This window comes from Centruroides sculpturatus, unplaced genomic scaffold (genome assembly GCF_000671375.1).
Source record: "Centruroides sculpturatus isolate CEXI.00-Female unplaced genomic scaffold, Cexi_2.0 scaffold32, whole genome shotgun sequence".
Taxonomy (NCBI): Eukaryota; Metazoa; Arthropoda; class Arachnida; order Scorpiones; family Buthidae; genus Centruroides; species Centruroides sculpturatus.
In genome coordinates, this window is record NW_019384445.1 from 1,129,501 (window position 1) to 1,148,799 (window position 19,299).

Below are 19,299 nucleotides of genomic sequence, written 5' to 3' on the forward strand. Positions count from 1 at the left end.
CCCCAGATGGAAATTATAAATTTATTTTAGTTTACCAAGACCATCTTACCAAATATGTGATCCTTCGTGCGCTTCAAACTAAACGCGCCGTAGAAGTTGCACACCATCTTTTGGATATTTTCATTACTTTTGGAGCGCCGAGCATCCTTCATTCCGATAATGGTCGAGAATTCTCTAACCAAGTTATTGAGAGTTTATGCTCCATGTGGCCGGATGTAAAAATCGTACATGGAAAGGCAAGACATAGCCAAAGTCAAGGATCAGTGGAGACTGCTAATCAAGACATAGAAAATATGTTGAGTACGTGGATGGAAACCAATCAGTTATCAAAGTGGTCAGAGGGTTTAAGATTCATTCAGGCAATGAAAAATAGAGCATATCATGAGGGAATCAAATGTTTTCCCTACGAAGCAATGTTTGGTTGTCCAATGAAAATGGGCCTTGCAACTTCAGCAATCCCTAGTGATATGATTAGAGTTATAAGATCTGAAGACGATTTAGAGAAGTTGTTGCATTCGCATGACAATATGGAACAAAATAATGATGTTGAAAATGCAATCGAACAGGACAAGGAAGAAAGCATTGTTGAAAATGAGTCAGAAGGGGTTAAATTAAAGGTAAAGAAGTGAGTCTTCGAGTTGTCGCAAAATTGTCTTTGACCAAGGACAAGGTTTGAAGAAGTGCAGCTGCTTAAAAAAATGCTTAACGAAGAAGTGTGCTTGCAAGTCATCAGGATTACTTTATAATTCTAAATGCCATGATAGCTCTTAATGTTGTAACAAGTAAAATCCTTTTTTACTTTTATTAAATGAACAATGAATACCAAGTGATTAGAAAAAATACTGTGATTACTGATTAGCTTAGCCGGGTAGGCTATTATATTATTTTTTACAAGACAATTTAATTTTTGTTATGTTAAAACAGTATTTTTAAACTGTTTCACTAGTTTTTAATAAATAGGACTTAGTAAGTTTATAATAGTTGCAATAAATGATTATTAAAATATTCATAGTTTTATTTCCAAAACCAACAATTACTAATCGTCTTTAGTAAAACCTAGCATGTACCAAATTCTAATGGTAAAAGTCCGGAAATTCATCTCACTTTATAAAAATCCTTACATTTACCAACTCATATTGGTAAATCCGAAAATTTACAGGTAAAACCTAGGATTTACCAGTATACGGGCTTTTACAGTAACATATATACTATATATTAATTTAATATATCGCTACATTATATATTATAGAAATGAGGGTGGCTGTGTGCAGTTTGATTCCAAGATTTGAGAAAATGTGCTGTGATCAATAGGCTTATCCATCCCACTAATTATAATTACTGTATATTTTTGCAGATAAGACAATAATTGAATCATTAAAAAAAAATCCCAAAATCTGGGGTCGTCTTATAGGGCAGATACAAAAAAAATTAGAGAATTTTATATAAATTAAAACCATTATAAAAAAAATGGACAAACCGTAATTATTTACTAGTAGAGAATAGGGTATGTCCACAAAATAGAATAGCCCATACCACATTTATGTGAATAGTCAAGGTCATTCATTACCAGAATGCCCGAATCAGTGCGAATGTTTGCAACAATCGCAAGGCAGTGCTGCCAGATGCAAGAAAATAAAATTTGTTTATTTGAAAAATTATGAATAGGACATAATTCCATATACATTATACAGTATTATTATCCAGATGATGATCACTGATCTAAACTAAATTCATAGGCAGTTGATAGTTTGGGGGTCATCTTATAGGACAGATATATGCTAAAACTATAAAACTTTGGCGAAAATTTATGCCTTGTCTTATCTGCAGGTCATCTTATCTGCGGAAATATACGGGAATTAAATTTATTCAATTACATTTTTTGTTATCTTACAAACATGTTTTATTTATTTTTTACTTAACTGATAATTTTTTAATTAAAGAGTTAAGACATTATTTCATTATTTTGCAAATTTTACTTGTTAGAATTTGACATAGGGCACTTTGGGAAAATCTGAATTTAGTATGGCACCGGGAATCAAAAAAGTTTGGGAACCACTGTTATAGTGTTCTACTTACATATCTTTTTTATTTTCGATAATAAATTTGAGTGACTTGTTTTCTATTAAATATATATTTGAGCTGAAAAGTTGATAATGTATTATATTTTATGTAGGGAGGAATTCCTGAAATTCCAGGAATACCAAATCCAACATTTTCACAGACAGTTGGAAGTATTACAACTCATCCTCATCATTGTGATTGGTGTCATAAACAATATGCCAGTAAAGCAAAACTTTTGCAACATCAAAGAAAAAAACATATTGATATGCTGGCTTTATCCTATGTTTCATCTAAAACTCCGGTAAGAAAATTAATTATTATTATGTTGGGTTTAGTGGGTTATACTTGGTTGATACTGGTGGCTGTGTACTTATTATTATTATTATTAATAGTAAATATTAATTTATTTATTGATTTAAAAGATTTATTGAATTATTAACAATTATATGTTTCTGTTTAGACACAAGTTCAAACTGTCAGTACTCAGCAAAATGCAACAACTGTTGCTGGACATATTGTAATTGCACAGGGTTTGACAAATACTTTACCAGCTGATGGAACTGTCATTGATGCTATAAAAAGGAAGATACAATATGTAGATAGAGATGTTGCAACTTTGGTATGATTATTTTTTCTTTTATATAATTATATATTATAGAATTTATATATTTAATAACAAGATACTTCAAGAGAACTAAATGCATTTATATTCCAGTAATTGCATTTTCAAACAAAGTTTTCATTTTCTTTTTTTTTAAATGCTTTTATTTAACTTGCTTTGTATATGTCCTCAAATCTTGCAATTTGAATTTCATCCACTTCTATTTAAGTTACATATGTATCCTCTAAGTTTTAGCTTTCTGAATCTGATGTCAATGCATTTTAATGATATTTTTATGGGTGGCCTTACCCCTACTCCTAAAAACATCATTAAAATGCAATCCCCACTATCCTTCCTACTCTGAACCCACCAAACATAACAAAATGTAGAATTTTATTAATATCAATACTTTACAGCTAAAACATTGTATTGATATATATGACAGATGTTTTTCTTAAGTTTGAGGCTACCTCTAATGTATTAAAAAACATTTTTTAATGCATTTATTGAAGTTATTTTCTGTTTGATGTATATATCAACCAATATTATTACATTCAGCACTAAAATTATATATTCTTAATTGTATTAACACACAATTAATGTAATTGTAATTATTGTAAGTAAACTTATGCATCTTAATTTTCTTTGCTAAATCTGAGCAACTTTGAGTTTTCCTTTAAAGTTGAATATTGAGCAAAATTCTTGTCCACTATGATAGATGATACACCATACAACACAATGCAAGTTTTTCAATATGTGAATGAAATACTTTCTTAAAAGTTGCAGGTGATACTAGATACTACCATTTTACTTACTTGATTTGGCTTGACAAAGCACAAGATGATGGAACTGGGCAAAGTATTTATTTGACTTACTGATTAAATATCACAGGATTAAAACTATTACCATCTCCAAATTTCAGTCAACATAATGAATTGCTGTAAGTATTGTTCACCAGGCATCCATCAGATTTCCACATTGTGTATCATGTTGCTTACGTCACTCTAAATAATATATTGGCAGTTGTAATCAATGTCCTGTGAACTACAGCATGATCATGATAACCATGGACAAATAACTCTCAATAATTAGTTATGTCACTAGCATCCATTCATTGCAAATGATTTCATATAAATTCAGGATTATTACAGATGCCTGATGATTGTTTGACAATGTGCTTGATAGTTTGTTGATCCCAATCTGGTTTCATGGACTTACCAGATCAGGAGTTCAGTGCTTCCATTTGATAACCTAGCTGACAGCAGATTCTCAGACTGAATGACCATCTTATGAGGTCTGACTATCATACCACATTTGAATGGACTCAACTCATTGCATTCACTCATTCTGACAACATAATTTTTATACTGATGATGCTATATAAACAAAGATGTAGATACATTAACAATGTGTATCTGCATCATATGGAGAGACAAGATGAAATTAAAGATGTCCAGTCACTTTTAGTAACATAGTGTTTGTAATGAAAATAGCATTAAAAACTAATTTTTAGTTTTTTGTTAAATAATAATTTAAATTAAGACCTTAAATGAGAAAAAAGGAATAGCATAATGGTCTGGGACTGTTTTTTTCTGGTTTGGAAAGAGCCCATTCCAAAACAGGAAAAATACAACATAAATGTAAACTTTACTACTCATACATTTAATTTTAAGATTAATTTCTGCTGATAACAAAAAATACTATACAGGATAATCAGAATCAACTACACAATAATCATAACATTTTTTCATGTTGGTTTTTGACAAGAAATCAGGTGGTATCTGTTTTCAATTGGATGTGGCATTAGAGATATTTACATTGAATGGTTTATGACATCACTTCTAGTATATAAGGACAAATCAGAAATAACTCTTATAGAAAGAAGTTATTATTTATTAACTTGTTGCATTACTGGTTACATTATAAGAGTTCAAAATGCCTCTGCCTAGTGAGAACAAGTAGCTGCCTATCAAATAATACTCTTTTGTATGCATTGCAGCAAGGCCAATGTTGTTGTTGTGATGGCCATGTGCAAGGCAGCTACTAGGTCTTGTTGGAAATCTTCTGCCTGTCTGTCTGTAAATAAATGCTTTCAGATGCCTCATAAGAAGTCTACAGGATTTAGATTGGTGATCTAGCAGGCCATGTGACTGTATTACTAGGGTCAACCCATCAACCTAGATATTCTCTTTCCAACCACTGGTGAATAATCAACAAAGAATACACAAGTGCTCTACTTTGCTGAAACCATAAACAGTGAATAAGATTACCTAGTTTTTTGCACAAGATTGTTCAAAAAAAATAAATAGGTGTTTCCAGCTGTCAGATGAGATGATGATACTCTCAGAAGAATATCATGCACAATAGTACACCAAATATTGATACCCCAACAGACTTCATATGTGTGCAAATGGGTGCATGGGATTTTCTGATACCTAAACATAAACCTTTATGGCTGTTAATCCACAAAATCTGGTGGATGAAAGTTTTATCTATACTAATATTATAAAGAGGTAATGTTTGTAAGTAAGTTTGGATGTAGTGGGTAATCTCCGAAACTACTCATCCGATTTCAAAAATTCTTTCACCAATATTTAGAATGGAACTTCAGGGTGGACATTGTTTAACGGAATAATATATAGTCTTTCATATAAATTAAAAGATATAATCTAGGTTAAGGCTTTTATGTCCAACAGATGGGGATAAAAGTACGACACCCTAAGTTTGCTTTTCTGTGAGGCATTATGCTTTTCTGTGAAAATGAACTAAAGCAGATCATCATCTATCTATCTATATAAATAAAAATGTAATGTTTGTTTGTTCCTACCGATTCCTTTGAAATTTTGACACAACACTGCATTCAAATACACACGTGTTTTTATATAATATACGTGTCAAAATTCCCCCCACTGAAGGGAGATGGTTAGGATTAAGGCTTACCGTGAAGAACTTGGCTTCTATTATACTATTTTAGATGCGTGTTTTTGCGTTTTTGATTGCGTTTTAATAGGGTACATCAAGAGAATGTACGCTAAGAAGAAATTTTTTGAAGAAGAAGATACATTTATAATAGATACATTTTGAGCCACAACAACATGTGGCGGGGTCTGATAGTCTGAGTATATTATTGTAACAGTCACTCCACAGACAATTCTGCTGACAAAGATCTTTTACCTATGTGAAGTAATATACTGTAGTTGCAGTCCTTGTTGTGCAGAATGGGTAGTACAATAAATGTGCATCAAAGTAACTGTTGCACAATTTCCTAGCTACTGGTTGTTGGATCCTTCTGTATCAATGCTAGTACACATAGTTTATTCACACAATGTACAGTACATTTCCATTGTCCATATTCATCAGTGATAGGATCCTATCTGTTTTGTGCATTCAATGACCAAGAGGTATATGACTTGGGAATCAGGGCAATATTGTGTCAGGTATCACTAACTGTGCCCCTAATGCTGAGCCATGACACTCCCCGACAGGAGGTACTGTACATGTTGCAATACTCTTGCACATTGTATGACATAACTAAGTAAACAAAAACAAGTATTGTTTAGTGTCATGATAAAATAAAATTGTTTAACAAATGCAGTATGAGCTAAGTATATATAAAAGGGTCAGAGGAAGAAACAAACTATCACACGTGTGAGTACAACTCATAGTTTGATGCTTTCATGATTATCTCATGCTTTCTTTTCATGTATGTATTTATTTATTCTGAGGTACTAGAAAACCAAGACACACTTAGGGATACTTTGTTTGGAGTTTTCAGAGTTAAAATTGTAAATGACTGGAAATGATGTCACTTCCAGAGATATTTGCATAAAATATCTCTAGAATGCCATATTCAATTGAAAAACAGATAACACTTTTTTGGGTTGATTTTCAATAAGGGGTCAGTCAGATGGTAAAATTATTGTGCAGTCAATTCTGATCACCTGTATTACATTTTAATGACTAAAAGTTTGAAAACTGCAATTTTAGTTATTTTAATGTGATTCAAAAACAATTTATATTAGCATCTAAGAACATATTAACCAGAAAAATTTAGTAATGTATTATTTCTGTTTCTGCAAAAAAATTTTCCTTTAATTAATTCATATATTTTTTTTCTAATTTTATAGATTACTTCCCAGCAAGATGTTCTCCCTACTGCAGATCTTCTTACTCAAGCAATGTCTGAACTGACTCAAACTCTTAATGAATACAGACCGTCACCTGGCGAATATTTGACCAGTCGTATTTCCCATTCTACTCCCCCGACAATGGTGTCAGGCTCTCCTAATTCAACTCCTGTTCCAACTCCTCAGCCCACTCCTGTTCCCACACCTACTCCTGCACATACACCTGGTCCTACAAGTCAAGACAATTCACCTCAAACTACTCTGACTGCATCAATTGATCAGAATCAACTAAATCAACTTCTTGCACAATATCAGCAAGCACCTTTAAGGTATATTTTATAGAAAGCAATTTCATATTCTCATACATTTTTTGAAAAATATGATCCTTTCAGTAATTTTCTTAATATTATATGAGTAATTTTAAATGTATAATTTATACGGTTTAAAATATTTCATATAAACAGAATAGAAATGAAAGGAATTATATCTTAATATGAATATGTATACTATGCTTGAAATGATGCCTGGACTTTAATTTTATTATCTAATATAAAAAAGATTAACAATTGTGATAATCTCAAATTTGATATTAGAAGTTATGCAACATTTTCTATACAAAAAAATTGATGTTTCCCTAGATAGGGATTTAACAAATAACTTAGTGATAAAATGTGTTCACTGCAATACTTTTTTATATACAGTATATTAGAGGCAGTCAGATGACAGAAAGTATCATTGAACATTTATTACCTCAAGGTAATTCATTTATCTAGTGATATGTTGGTAACAGTTATGGAGATTAAGTTTTTAACAACTGGCTTGCTTCAAGGACACTGGGAGAATAAGAAAAAAGAATTTCTTGAAATTCTCCTCTCTCACTGTATTTTTTCCCCATAATTACCTGTGTGTTAAAAATGTTTTGGAATCATTTTTCTAAAACAAATTTTTATAACAAAAAAAAAAACAATTCAATATGTATTTTTTTATTTAACACATTTTCATATATACAAATAAAATTTTACTTATATTTATATTAAGTTCCAAACAGCAGTTTGAAACATATTATACATTAAAAATCTTTTTCAATTTATGGCATATTCTGGTGTCTGTGGCCAATCTATGATTTTACAAAAGTATAGCATACCAATCTTTTAATTCTGTTCCTAATAAATTCAACATTTAGTGTTTTAGTTTTGCACATATTACATTCATTAAGCACAGAAGCAACAGAGGTTTCAGCTTAATGTCATAGCAATTAGTATTTTTCTGGTTTGTTCAGGAACTGATACAGTTTTTCCTTCTATACTGTTATCTAAAAATCTCTGAAATTCAAAATAAATAATTAATGTAATTTTCTTTCACCTTCCTTCCTTCTTTGGGCTAAGTGGACTCATCTAATAAATCAACCAATCAACAGTTAGTAAACTTACACTGGAATTAAAAATATTTTTTCTTTATTCAAGAGGAAAAGACTACAAAACTAGATTTAGGAAAACTTTTCTTAAAGAGATTTCTATTTATATTTCTGAAAACAATAAAAATTCAGTCAAAGCTTTTAATAATATTACATCCCTGGTGATTTCATTGGTTTTCCCAGATAAAACTATTCACCTACACAATAACATCAGGAGTAATGATACTATGACCTGTTGTGGGCACAGATCTTTTTCAGTAACATGTATCCTTTGGATTCTCTTATGCCACTGCAGCATGCATGAACATGACATGCAATGATGAATTACTCATCCTCTAACATTCTCTGTAGTCAAAAAGCAAATCTCACCTCCATTTCTAATATTGGACAAATACATCATGTATTTCTAACCTTACTTCAAGTGCAATAAACAAACAACGAATGTGCATTTGTGAGTTGTCACTGTGCTGCTCTCCTTGCCCACAGATGGCAGTATAATTTGTAAACAGTGCTGCCAACATTTGTACACTGAGTTCTGTGCATAGTGACCCAATATACAGTGTATACAATTCGTTGCATTTACTCAAACCGTTAGAAAGTTTTGAAATAAAAAAAAANCCATTCCCGATAACCCGGCATTTTCACAAACTCGGCCACCCTTCGGTCCACATTAGCCGAGTTTTCAAGGTTCTACTGTAATAATAATAAATCTTGCTCTTGTTTATATTATCTTTTTGATTATTTTAACACGTTTTTTTAGTTTCAGTTAAAAAAAAAAAAACAGGGTTTCTGCTAATCATTAATTAGAATATGTAAATATCAGTTGTTATTATCAATATTGACAAATTCTAAAGTGATTGTTTGTTTACAAGTAAATTCTCCAGTACTATAAATTTAAGTAGCTTAAGATAAAGCATTTGTTTTTTTTAGATAAATTGGATTTATTTGTCTCTGCTCTGATATTCTGTAATGAAATTAATATTTTTCTACGAAATAAAATTAGTATTTGCTCGTAACATATCTTTACTATTTTTTACAGCTAGTAATGAAAGTAAAATATATTTTATATGTTGAAATAACTAGTTGGCAGATAAAGGAGAAATTCATCTGCCATTTTAATAGTTTGACAATAGTATTAAGTTACTACAATTTATTCTATGTAGATGATACATCTAAGCAATAATATTGATATTAACATTTAGCTAGTTCAATTATAGTAAAAATATCTGCAATATAATAATAATAATTAAGATTTTCATAACATAAATCAATGCACTACAGTCAGAGGCTATTCAAGCTCTTTGGTTAGATTCGTAATGTACTGGTAGATGTTGATTTTTTGAAAGATCTTGGATTTTTAATTTACTGATTACTACTAATTTTCTCTTTTCCATTTCCATAAGATTTACTGTTAGTAGAATAGTAATTCTTTCTTTATGTAATTTTCCTCCTGCACAGCTTCCTCCTTTGAATTTTTGATGTAAGCTTATAAAAAAGAATTGTTTTTTCTGCATTAATGATATCACAATCTTGGAAATTTTCTGTAATTTTTGGCCACTTATTTTGCAACCAGTCTTCTACCACATCCACATTTATTAAAGCTGCTGCTTCTCCAACAATTTTTCAGCTTCTAATACTATGTCTTTTTTAAATCTCAATCCAATTTCTACTGCATTNTAGTAAAAATATCTGCAATATAATAATAATAATTAAGATTTTCATAACATAAATCAATGCACTACAATACAGGTCAGTTGCTTGAGTTACTGCAGTGTTTCCCAACCTTGTTGACAAATGTGTCGCAACACAGGGTTACAACACATTTGTCTGATGTGAGAGTGCCTCAGATGTGTCGTGGAAATTTTACAAAATATTTAATAAGCTCTTTTTAAAATTTTATTTATTTTCATCTTTCTACTGAAGGGAGAAGGAGGTATTCACTAAAATGCTGATTGTTGCAAAATTTGCAGCATTAGAATACCCTTCACAAAAGTTGTGCATGTCTGTGCATATGCCAGCATACCAACTCTGTAGCTTACCAGTTTAAATAACAATATCAGCTCTTTATGCATTGATTCAAATAGTCTTTTTATTTTTATAGTAAGTTTGTAAAATTGTGAGTTTTTGTCTTAATAAGTTTAACTTTTGTATTATCAAATTATTTTTTAAATCAACTGTAGTTTATTTTAAATTTTAAATATTTTTATTTTAAAAATTATGGTGTGTCACAGGAATCTTATTAAATTCTAAGTGTGTTGCTAATCCAAAAAAATTAGGAAACAATGAGCTATTGAATAAGCTACAGATTAACTAACTGTGGAGGAGTTTAATCTTGTCACTAGATTAAAGAATAAACAATGTTTTTCATGAGATACTTAGACTCAGCAGATACTATAAGCCAGTTAGCTAAAAAAGTTCTTACTGCATGGTCATGTTAGTAAAAGCAATGGTAAAAAATATAGAGAAATTGATTGTTTCCATTACCAGTTTCTGTGGATTTTTAAGCCTAAAATTTTTGGCTTTTTTTCAGTAACTTACCTCACACAAGGAACTCTTATTGATATTGATTTTATTACAGGATGTGGAAATGCATTTCAGGTCTTAATTGCCTGTCTTCAATCCTTAATTTTTATACAGATCTTATCAGAACAAATAATAAATATAAATTACATCACACATACATGTTTACAGATAATATTTACAAAAAATTTTTTCTACTCACATTAACTGATTATTGAATACAAATTAAAATTAAAAATTATTAGAAACCTCTGGGAAATACTTGAAACAACCATGAATATAATAGGTATGTGGATGGTTGTTTCAAGTATTTCCCAGAAGTTTCTAATAATTTTTAATTTGTATTCAATAATCAGTTAATGTGAGTAGAAAAAATTTTTTGTAAATATTATCTGCAAACATGTATGTGTGATGTAATTTATATTTATTATTTGTTCTGATAAGATCTGTATAAAAATTAAGGATTGAAGACAGGCAATTAAGACCTGAAATGCATTTCCACATCCTGTAATAAAATCAATATCAATAAGAGTTCCTTGTGTGAGGTAAGTTACTGAAAAAAAGCCAAAAATTTTAGGCTTAAAAATCCACAGAAACTGGTAATGGAAACAATCAATTTCTCTATATTTTTTACCATTGCTTTTACTAACATGACCATGCAGTAAGAACTTTTTTAGCTAACTGGCTTATAGTATCTGCTGAGTCTAAGTATCTCATGAAAAACATTGTTTATTCTTTAATCTAGTGACAAGATTAAACTCCTCCACAGTTAGTTAATCTGTAGCTTATTCAATAGCTCATTGTTTCCTAATTTTTTTGGATTAGCAACACACTTAGAATTTAATAAGATTCCTGTGACACACCATAATTTTTAAAATAAAAATATTTAAAATTTAAAATAAACTACAGTTGATTTAAAAAATAATTTGATAATACAAAAGTTAAACTTATTAAGACAAAAACTCACAATTTTACAAACTTACTATAAAAATAAAAAGACTATTTGAATCAATGCATAAAGAGCTGATATTGTTATTTAAACTGGTAAGCTACAGAGTTGGTATGCTGGCATATGCACAGACATGCACAACTTTTGTGAAGGGTATTCTAATGCTGCAAATTTTGCAACAATCAGCATTTTAGTGAATACCTCCTTCTCCCTTCAGTAGAAAGATGAAAATAAATAAAATTTTAAAAAGAGCTTATTAAATATTTTGTAAAATTTCCACGACACATCTGAGGCACTCTCACATCAGACAAATGTGTTGTAACCCTGTGTTGCGACACATTTGTCAACAAGGTTGGGAAACACTGCAGTAACTCAAGCAACTGACCTGTATTGTAGTGCATTGATTTATGTTATGAAAATCTTAATTATTATTATTATATTGCAGATATTTTTACTATAATTGAACTAGCTAAATGTTAATATCAATATTATTGCTTAGATGTATCATCTACATAGAATANTCATTCTATCCATATATACATTAGAATAATAATAAATTTTTATATATTTTACATACAAAACTAGAAACACAGCTAATGGTGAGTGATAGTAACATGATATACAGTGTATACAATTAATAAATCCCTAGGGATTTTATTATTTGATCTTTTTTATGTAAAATTTGATTGGCTGGCTGATTATAATTTTATATTTGGCTGTGAATGATTGAACATTAGAAAAGTTGGTTGTTCTGAATATAATGTAATCTTCTCATGCAGACAGAAGTCAATAACTATTTTCTGTTGAAAAACAATTTCTGTGTACAATGAAATTTGAACTATTCCTTACTATACAAGTATTGCAATAAACATGAAAATGATAGGCTAAAATAACCAAACTCTTAATATGATTTTCATTTTAATGTTTGTTATTCTATTTTCTGCCAGGGCAGTGCTGGGCATATCTACTAGTTATTCTATAAAAGCTCATTTTGATAAATATTTTACAGTAACTATCAAAGGTAAAAATGGAGAACAATATGGTGATTATGTCAAATATTTGCTTTTCTATTTCTTTGGTTAAAATTGTTCACTCCCCTCATTAAGGTTAAGTTCGTATTAATATACAGTAAACAATGCATTTTAACTAAGTACTGGTAAATATTTTTCCCTAACAACATGTACAGTTTTTTGTACCAGCTTAAATGTATTACAGAGCTACAGCAACAATGGGTCTAAAATATACTAATTTTTCCATAAAAAAGAGAGAGAATCACCATCCATAAACAATTACCTTAAAATTGGGAAAAATAATATACAATGTTTACAGTATTTATTTAGTATAAGGTTTATTACCTTTGTATGGAAAAAATAAAACACAAAGTACAAATATCAAGCACTGACCAAACTGTGACAAATTGATACTTAATATGCATAAAGTGACAATGCTTTATTATTATCTGGTAAAAATACAAAAATAAGTATTGTGCAAAAAGTAATAGTTTGTCACATCCAGTCAGCACTAGATTAAAGCCCAGAATCAAGAATATAATTCTTCATTTCAGAGGATATTTCATCCTAATGTTAGGAACATACAAAGCTTACAAAAATGAGATGTGCTAAATAATTTATTTTTTCATTAGTTTTTTTTTTGAATATATATTTTATCAAACATGCCAGATATAATCAAAAATAATAAAATATTTCCTTTGCAACTCAAAGAACCTTGAACAGAACAAACAAATATGAAAGGAATTTTCAATAACTAATTCATTAAAAAAAGTACATTATTATTGTGGAATCTCTTAAAACCAAACCACCTCTAATTATCTATCTTTTTAAAAAACTGTTTGGTTAAATTTAAAATGACTTTGAATTTTAATACTTTTTTGGCTCCATTAATTTGGTTTATACAAAAAAATCTTACTTTTTATTGGGAGTTTAGAAATACATAACATGAAGTCCAACAAATTATATGCAGTGGATGAATGGGAATTTTAAGAATCATAATGATTCTTAAAATTCATAATGATGAAGCAATTTCATCATCTTAAAAAGAAAAACATACAATTTTGATTATTGAAATCCCAATAAGCTCTAACCAAAGATTATTAGACTAAGAGAGTATTGTCATGGCTTAACAAAAGTAATGATATTAAAATAAATGTGATGTGTGTAAAATAGGGTCCCAACAATTGAAACTATGAGAATATCTATACAGTGGAGTTTCACTATATTTGGTGGTCAAAAGAAAAACAATATCTCTGCACCATACAAAAACTATTGAATAATTTTGAACAATTTTAAACATTAATGAATAAAATAGTGTTTCTAGATATTTAATGAAGTTGTCATTGCACTGAATAACTTTTCTAAAATTTTCATTCTAATGTCTGCAGTGTGACAATAAATGTCAATGAAATACATCAAAAGTCTAGGATCCAGCAACATATAAGAAGTGCAAATCCTTGAAAGAAACTTCATCAAAACAGCAACAGTTTATTGAACAGGCATTGCAAAATGCAGTCAGTTCTCCAAAGAATCAATTTTTTCTTGATACTGATGAAACATTTATCAGGGCAGGAATTCAGTCATCGAAACTCAATTGACTTATATTTTAAAATTATCTTGAAAAAATTGCTGGATGAAAGTACTGTTAGGAAGAATTACTTGTCTTCTGTCTACCAGGCAACTTTCCAAAAAGTGTTAGACTGGATTCTTTCCCACAGTACTTGCTATATCTTGGTAATTCCTCTAACAGGTGAAATCTGTGTTGCTGAAAACATATTTTTTGAAAAACTAACAACAGAGTTGTCATGCAAACTTTTAATAATACCTGTTCAAAGCTTTAGCCAGATGGATTTTGATATGACAAAGTGGTTCTTTCAGACCATCATACAATGTTCTCACTTTTAACAATTTGAAAGGAATGTATACCCAAATATGAAACATATCTATGAATAGCATGGGTTAAACAAGTGTGTGTTTGTGTGAATATATTCATGATGAGTACTCTGTAGTAAATTCCTTTGTCTGAAATGAAAAATATTCTGTTAAAAGTGCTCAGCAAGAGTACACAATACAAGGATGTTACTAGTCTCTCTTCCACCTGTTCAAACTCTCTGGTGAACTTGGATAAATTCTGCAGTGTTTCATTGTGAAAATTTTCAGATGATTTCAGAATTTCTTAAACAGTTGCAGCCAGAAACTGCCACCACATTGTATAAAATTCAACAGATCATAAAAGACCAAGAATTAGAAGAGGAACTATGCAATATACACATCTTATTGCTTCTATTAAGAACTTAAAAGTTTGGATGAAACCAGAAATACTATGGAATATCAGTGGGGAATAGTTAAACTCTAGACTATTTAGAGTAATTTGCAAAAAAAAGCTTGAGCAGTTGATTTAGAAAAACCCAGATATTCAAGAATTTGTTTATTGCAAAGACAAGAATCAGAGAATTAAAACATGGTTTGCTCAGTGTGTTTCTGTAGAAATAGAAAGATCTTACTCTATATATAAACATTTGTTAGGAGACAAGCAAATGAACTTAAACAAAAATATGTTGTTGTACTGTTTCTGTAATCATTTCACACAATATTTATTTGAATAAAACTAATTGTGTTTTCTGAAATGTAAATTTTTGCACCTAAAAATCAGGCTTTTGATGATGACCAATTCTTATCCTGATCTAGTAGACAACCATACTGTATGTAAATGTTGTTCAACTGGATGCAAAGAAAAGACTTTGATATCATTTGCTACCCCAATAATTTGGATGACTTAATTTCACATAACAAAAACAGATATGGAAACAATTTTGTATTTGTTTTTAATCAAGAATATCTGAATCTCAATTGAGGTTTCTTCCCCATGATGATAGATTAGGCTAAAAGTCTTCTTAAAAAGACCTTGGCAATTAATCATAGTAAAATTACAAAATGTTTGTTTGCTGTTCAGTCATTAATTTTTTCAATCAAAATCAAGGATCAATAGTTCTGACCCATTGGGCATATTGTTTCCATTATGGCATGAGAGAGTCTCCAAGCAAATCAGTGATTAGCCATTCAATTGATCATTTTGGGAAATAGGCAAATTTTTAAGGGAAGAATAATTTCCTGTAGTTGTAACATAAGCTGACCATCATGTTCTCCATATCTGACAACTCCTGATTTATTCCTATGGGGCTTTTCAAAGAAAAAGTTTGTTAAACAAACCTCATACACTCCAACAGCTGAAGAACAATATTCAGGCCAAAATCTGAAAGCACTGGAACCTGAAACATTAAGAGGTATCATGGAAAACACCTTATAAATGGCATCCATTTTTTGTTTTGCACAAATGTGCTCTTTCTGAGATTTGATTGTTTGCATCTAGTGTAAATTTATTTCCTATATATACTGTATATGATACTTTGATATTGTAAATTTAAAACAAAAAATAAAGATATCCACCCACAAAAAAACAAATAACTGATGTCTAACTAAGGGAAAAGAAATCTTGTTGAGAAAGATGTCAAAATATCATACTATACAATATAAAATAAAAATTAATTACCTTGGATGTTTAATGAGGTGACTGAAGTATTCCATAGGCTGAAATAAACATATAATACAATGGATTGGCCATTTATATTTAACAATTTTAACACTATTTTCTTTAAAAAATTTTGGAGATAAAGCTGATATCAGTTAGTGACAAATAAACAAGACAAATGAAAATCAATTTATAAGATAAAATGCTTTAACTATTATGCTATGTTGTCAACATGGTCTTAATTTTATATTTGAATGTAACATGGGGGATATATTTTTATGAAAAATGTTACCTAAAAACACTATTGAAATGTATAGATAATTTTTTTTTTTTTTTTACTTCTTAAACAATTAGGGATTTACATTGAAGAAACAAAATTTAAAAATTATTATGAGATAAAATTAACAAAATAATAATATAATAATTCAAAAGTAAAAAATGAAAGAATCACATTTTTCAAATGATACTTTTATTTAATTATTATTATTTTAATACTTAATTAATACTAGTTAATTACTAACAATTACTAGTTATATGTGAAATAAAAAAATTTGAAAAATTTTATGATTATGAAGAAATACTCTATACGTGGACTAAATTCAGCCTCTTGTAATAAGATTAATAAAAATATTAAAATTTTGCTTAATAGATTTATTTAACAGTATATATAAAATGTAAACTTTCTAAAATTGAACGCCTTAAATACCTAGGTCTATTTTATAATTGTAGATCTCTTAAGTGCTTATACAATCTTAGAAAAAAATTTTTACACTGTTTTGATTAAATTTGATTAAAAAATTTTTTTAAATGTTTAGTCTTAATTTTAATGTTCTTCAATAAAGTTTGAAACTAAAAAGTAACAAATATTTGTCACTTTTTAACCAACTATATTTGAATATTAAATTATTGGAAGATAATAACTAAATGATATTAATTAGATAGTCTAGTTTGCTTTTCACAGAAGTATGATAGTTTTATCTTATTTTTGGTTAATTAGTTAATTATGTCAAATTAATCAAAAAACTTGTTTTATAATTTTTGATGTTTTGCAAACAAAAACTCGTATTTTTACATTTATAATGTATTCAAAGATGCCCAAATTATTTTCATTTTGCTTGATTCTGTGGTATTCCTAAGAAGTTTATTGTAATTATTTTGAAATGCAAGACTAGTTAATTGTGATATTAACATTCTCTGTTCAGTAAGTACATTAATAAGTATATTTACTATAAACATTTCAACTGATGGATTTACTAAATCTTAATGATAATCTAAGAATAGACAAAGTATTAATTTTGTTAGGACAAACTTTATTCATTAGAGACAAAGGTATCATTTTTTTTTTAAATATAATTTATTATTTTAATTACTTTATATTTAGACTATTTTCCTTGTCATTTTTAAAACTGACAGTTTTCGACACAGTTTTCTCATACTTTGATAATTCTGATTAAATGGACAAGAAACTTCTAATTGAGCATTATAACATAATCAAGAAGTTTTTATATGTTCAATATTAAAAACTGTATATGCACTTTATAAGTGTACATTTTATAGTTATCTAATGAATTAAGAAAGCTTTTAAATTTATAATAATTATTATAGCTGTGCTTGCTTTTTTTTTTTTTTTTTTAGTCCTCCCACTATGACGGCTGTTACAACTGCAGCATATCCGACTCGTTCCTGGCCTTCAACTGTAACAAATACCTTGAACAACTATCCGGCTCGTTGAAAGAGGTCGTCGATTGAAATCTGACCTTCTTCTCAGCAGACAATATTCTGCAATTCTTCAGATGTCTTATGACTAGAAGCCAGGATGGGCTTGCATTCTTGCACATTTAGTACGTCATTGCACTGCTGGTGATGCTAGAGGTGAAGAGAGGAGACTATTTTATTGAAAAGCTATATCCTTAGCATGTTATATAAATTTCCCATTCAATAACGGAAAGTTATTTTGATATGGGAGTTTCAGTAGGAAAGGAATACAGGCCAAAGAATGGCTTGTCTGTGATGTTTTAAGTGTGTCAAAGTATGGTTGTGCTAGTAAAATTGTATGGAAATGAACATGTATTGTTATTATTAAAAATGATAAACCAAAGATGTCTTTCTCTTCAAGCTAATGTTTGTCAATTTAGAATGACATATTTTATGTAAAAATAATGTGAATGTAAAGCACTTAGCAGATAATTGAATGTATTATTTTATAAAATTATTATCTAGTTGATAGAAATGAAGATTACATTGAACAGAGCAGATCAGAATAGAATAATTGCACATCTGCCAAAGGTTCAGTATATTTATTATGTAGATATAAGGATAAGCTTTCTTGACTTTTAATCTAATAAATTTGCTATTTATGATTGTACGTACTAAAAATATTTAAGTACAGGGGAGAGATAAAAAAAAATTAGTATATTTAAAATATGCAGTAGTTATTCTCAATGAGACTTTGGTTCTCAATTTAAAAAAGTGTGGAAAGAAAACTTTGTTAATCATTTGCATTTTTCCTTGTAAAATGTGCCATCTGCACAACATTACAAACCAACATTGTTATATCATACCTTTCATTTTCAACATTTTGAATGTATAGGGCCCAGTTTATACTGGCACTTACGTAACATAGAATGTCATTTGGTATTTATTAATGGTATTAAAAAGTGAATGCAGTTATGAAAGTTTATAACTTTGCATCACTTACCATTAACATTATATTGTAGGAATTTCATTATGGCTTCATATTAGGCCAAAGATCATATTTGTCAACTAGATAATGCTTATTAATATTATATATTTGGGGCTTGAAATGAAAACATTTGTTAATGATAACATTTTTCATTATTGAGATTTATTTTATATTTAATATGCTATATTTCTCTTTAGTAATTCTTTTATATTAAATAATCAAAGTTTTGATGAATGATTTATCATATCTTATGGTGCTGAAAATTATCATTTCTCTTCATTCATTTAGCAATCATAGTAGATGGCTGTTTTTAAAATCAAAGAAATATATTATAATAATTATTAAAAACATAATATTTTTAATTATGATAACAGATTTTTTTCATTTTTCTTTTATATATTTCTA

The 19,299-nt window shown here is 29.1% G+C and overlaps 1 protein-coding gene and 1 long non-coding RNA gene across 2 annotated transcripts in view; one reads left to right on the forward strand and one right to left on the reverse strand.

Moving 5' to 3' along the window:
* LOC111620360 (PR domain zinc finger protein 10-like) overlaps positions 1-19,274 on the forward strand; it is a 139,353-nt gene extending 120,079 nt beyond the window's left edge. The window contains exons 19-22 of the mRNA XM_023362286.1: positions 2,174-2,362; positions 2,522-2,680; positions 6,790-7,118; positions 17,847-19,274. Coding sequence (XP_023218054.1) covers positions 2,174-2,362; positions 2,522-2,680; positions 6,790-7,118; positions 17,847-17,943 — 774 coding nt within the window. The 3' untranslated portion in view covers positions 17,944-19,274. The remainder of the gene's footprint in view (positions 1-2,173; positions 2,363-2,521; positions 2,681-6,789; positions 7,119-17,846) is intronic.
* Positions 8,041-19,299, reverse strand: part of LOC111620361 — a 31,199-nt gene continuing 19,940 nt past the window's right edge. The window contains exons 3-4 of the long non-coding RNA XR_002755902.1: positions 16,233-16,270; positions 8,041-8,111 (exon numbers count right to left, since the gene is read on the reverse strand). This is a non-coding gene — a long non-coding RNA (uncharacterized LOC111620361). The remainder of the gene's footprint in view (positions 8,112-16,232; positions 16,271-19,299) is intronic.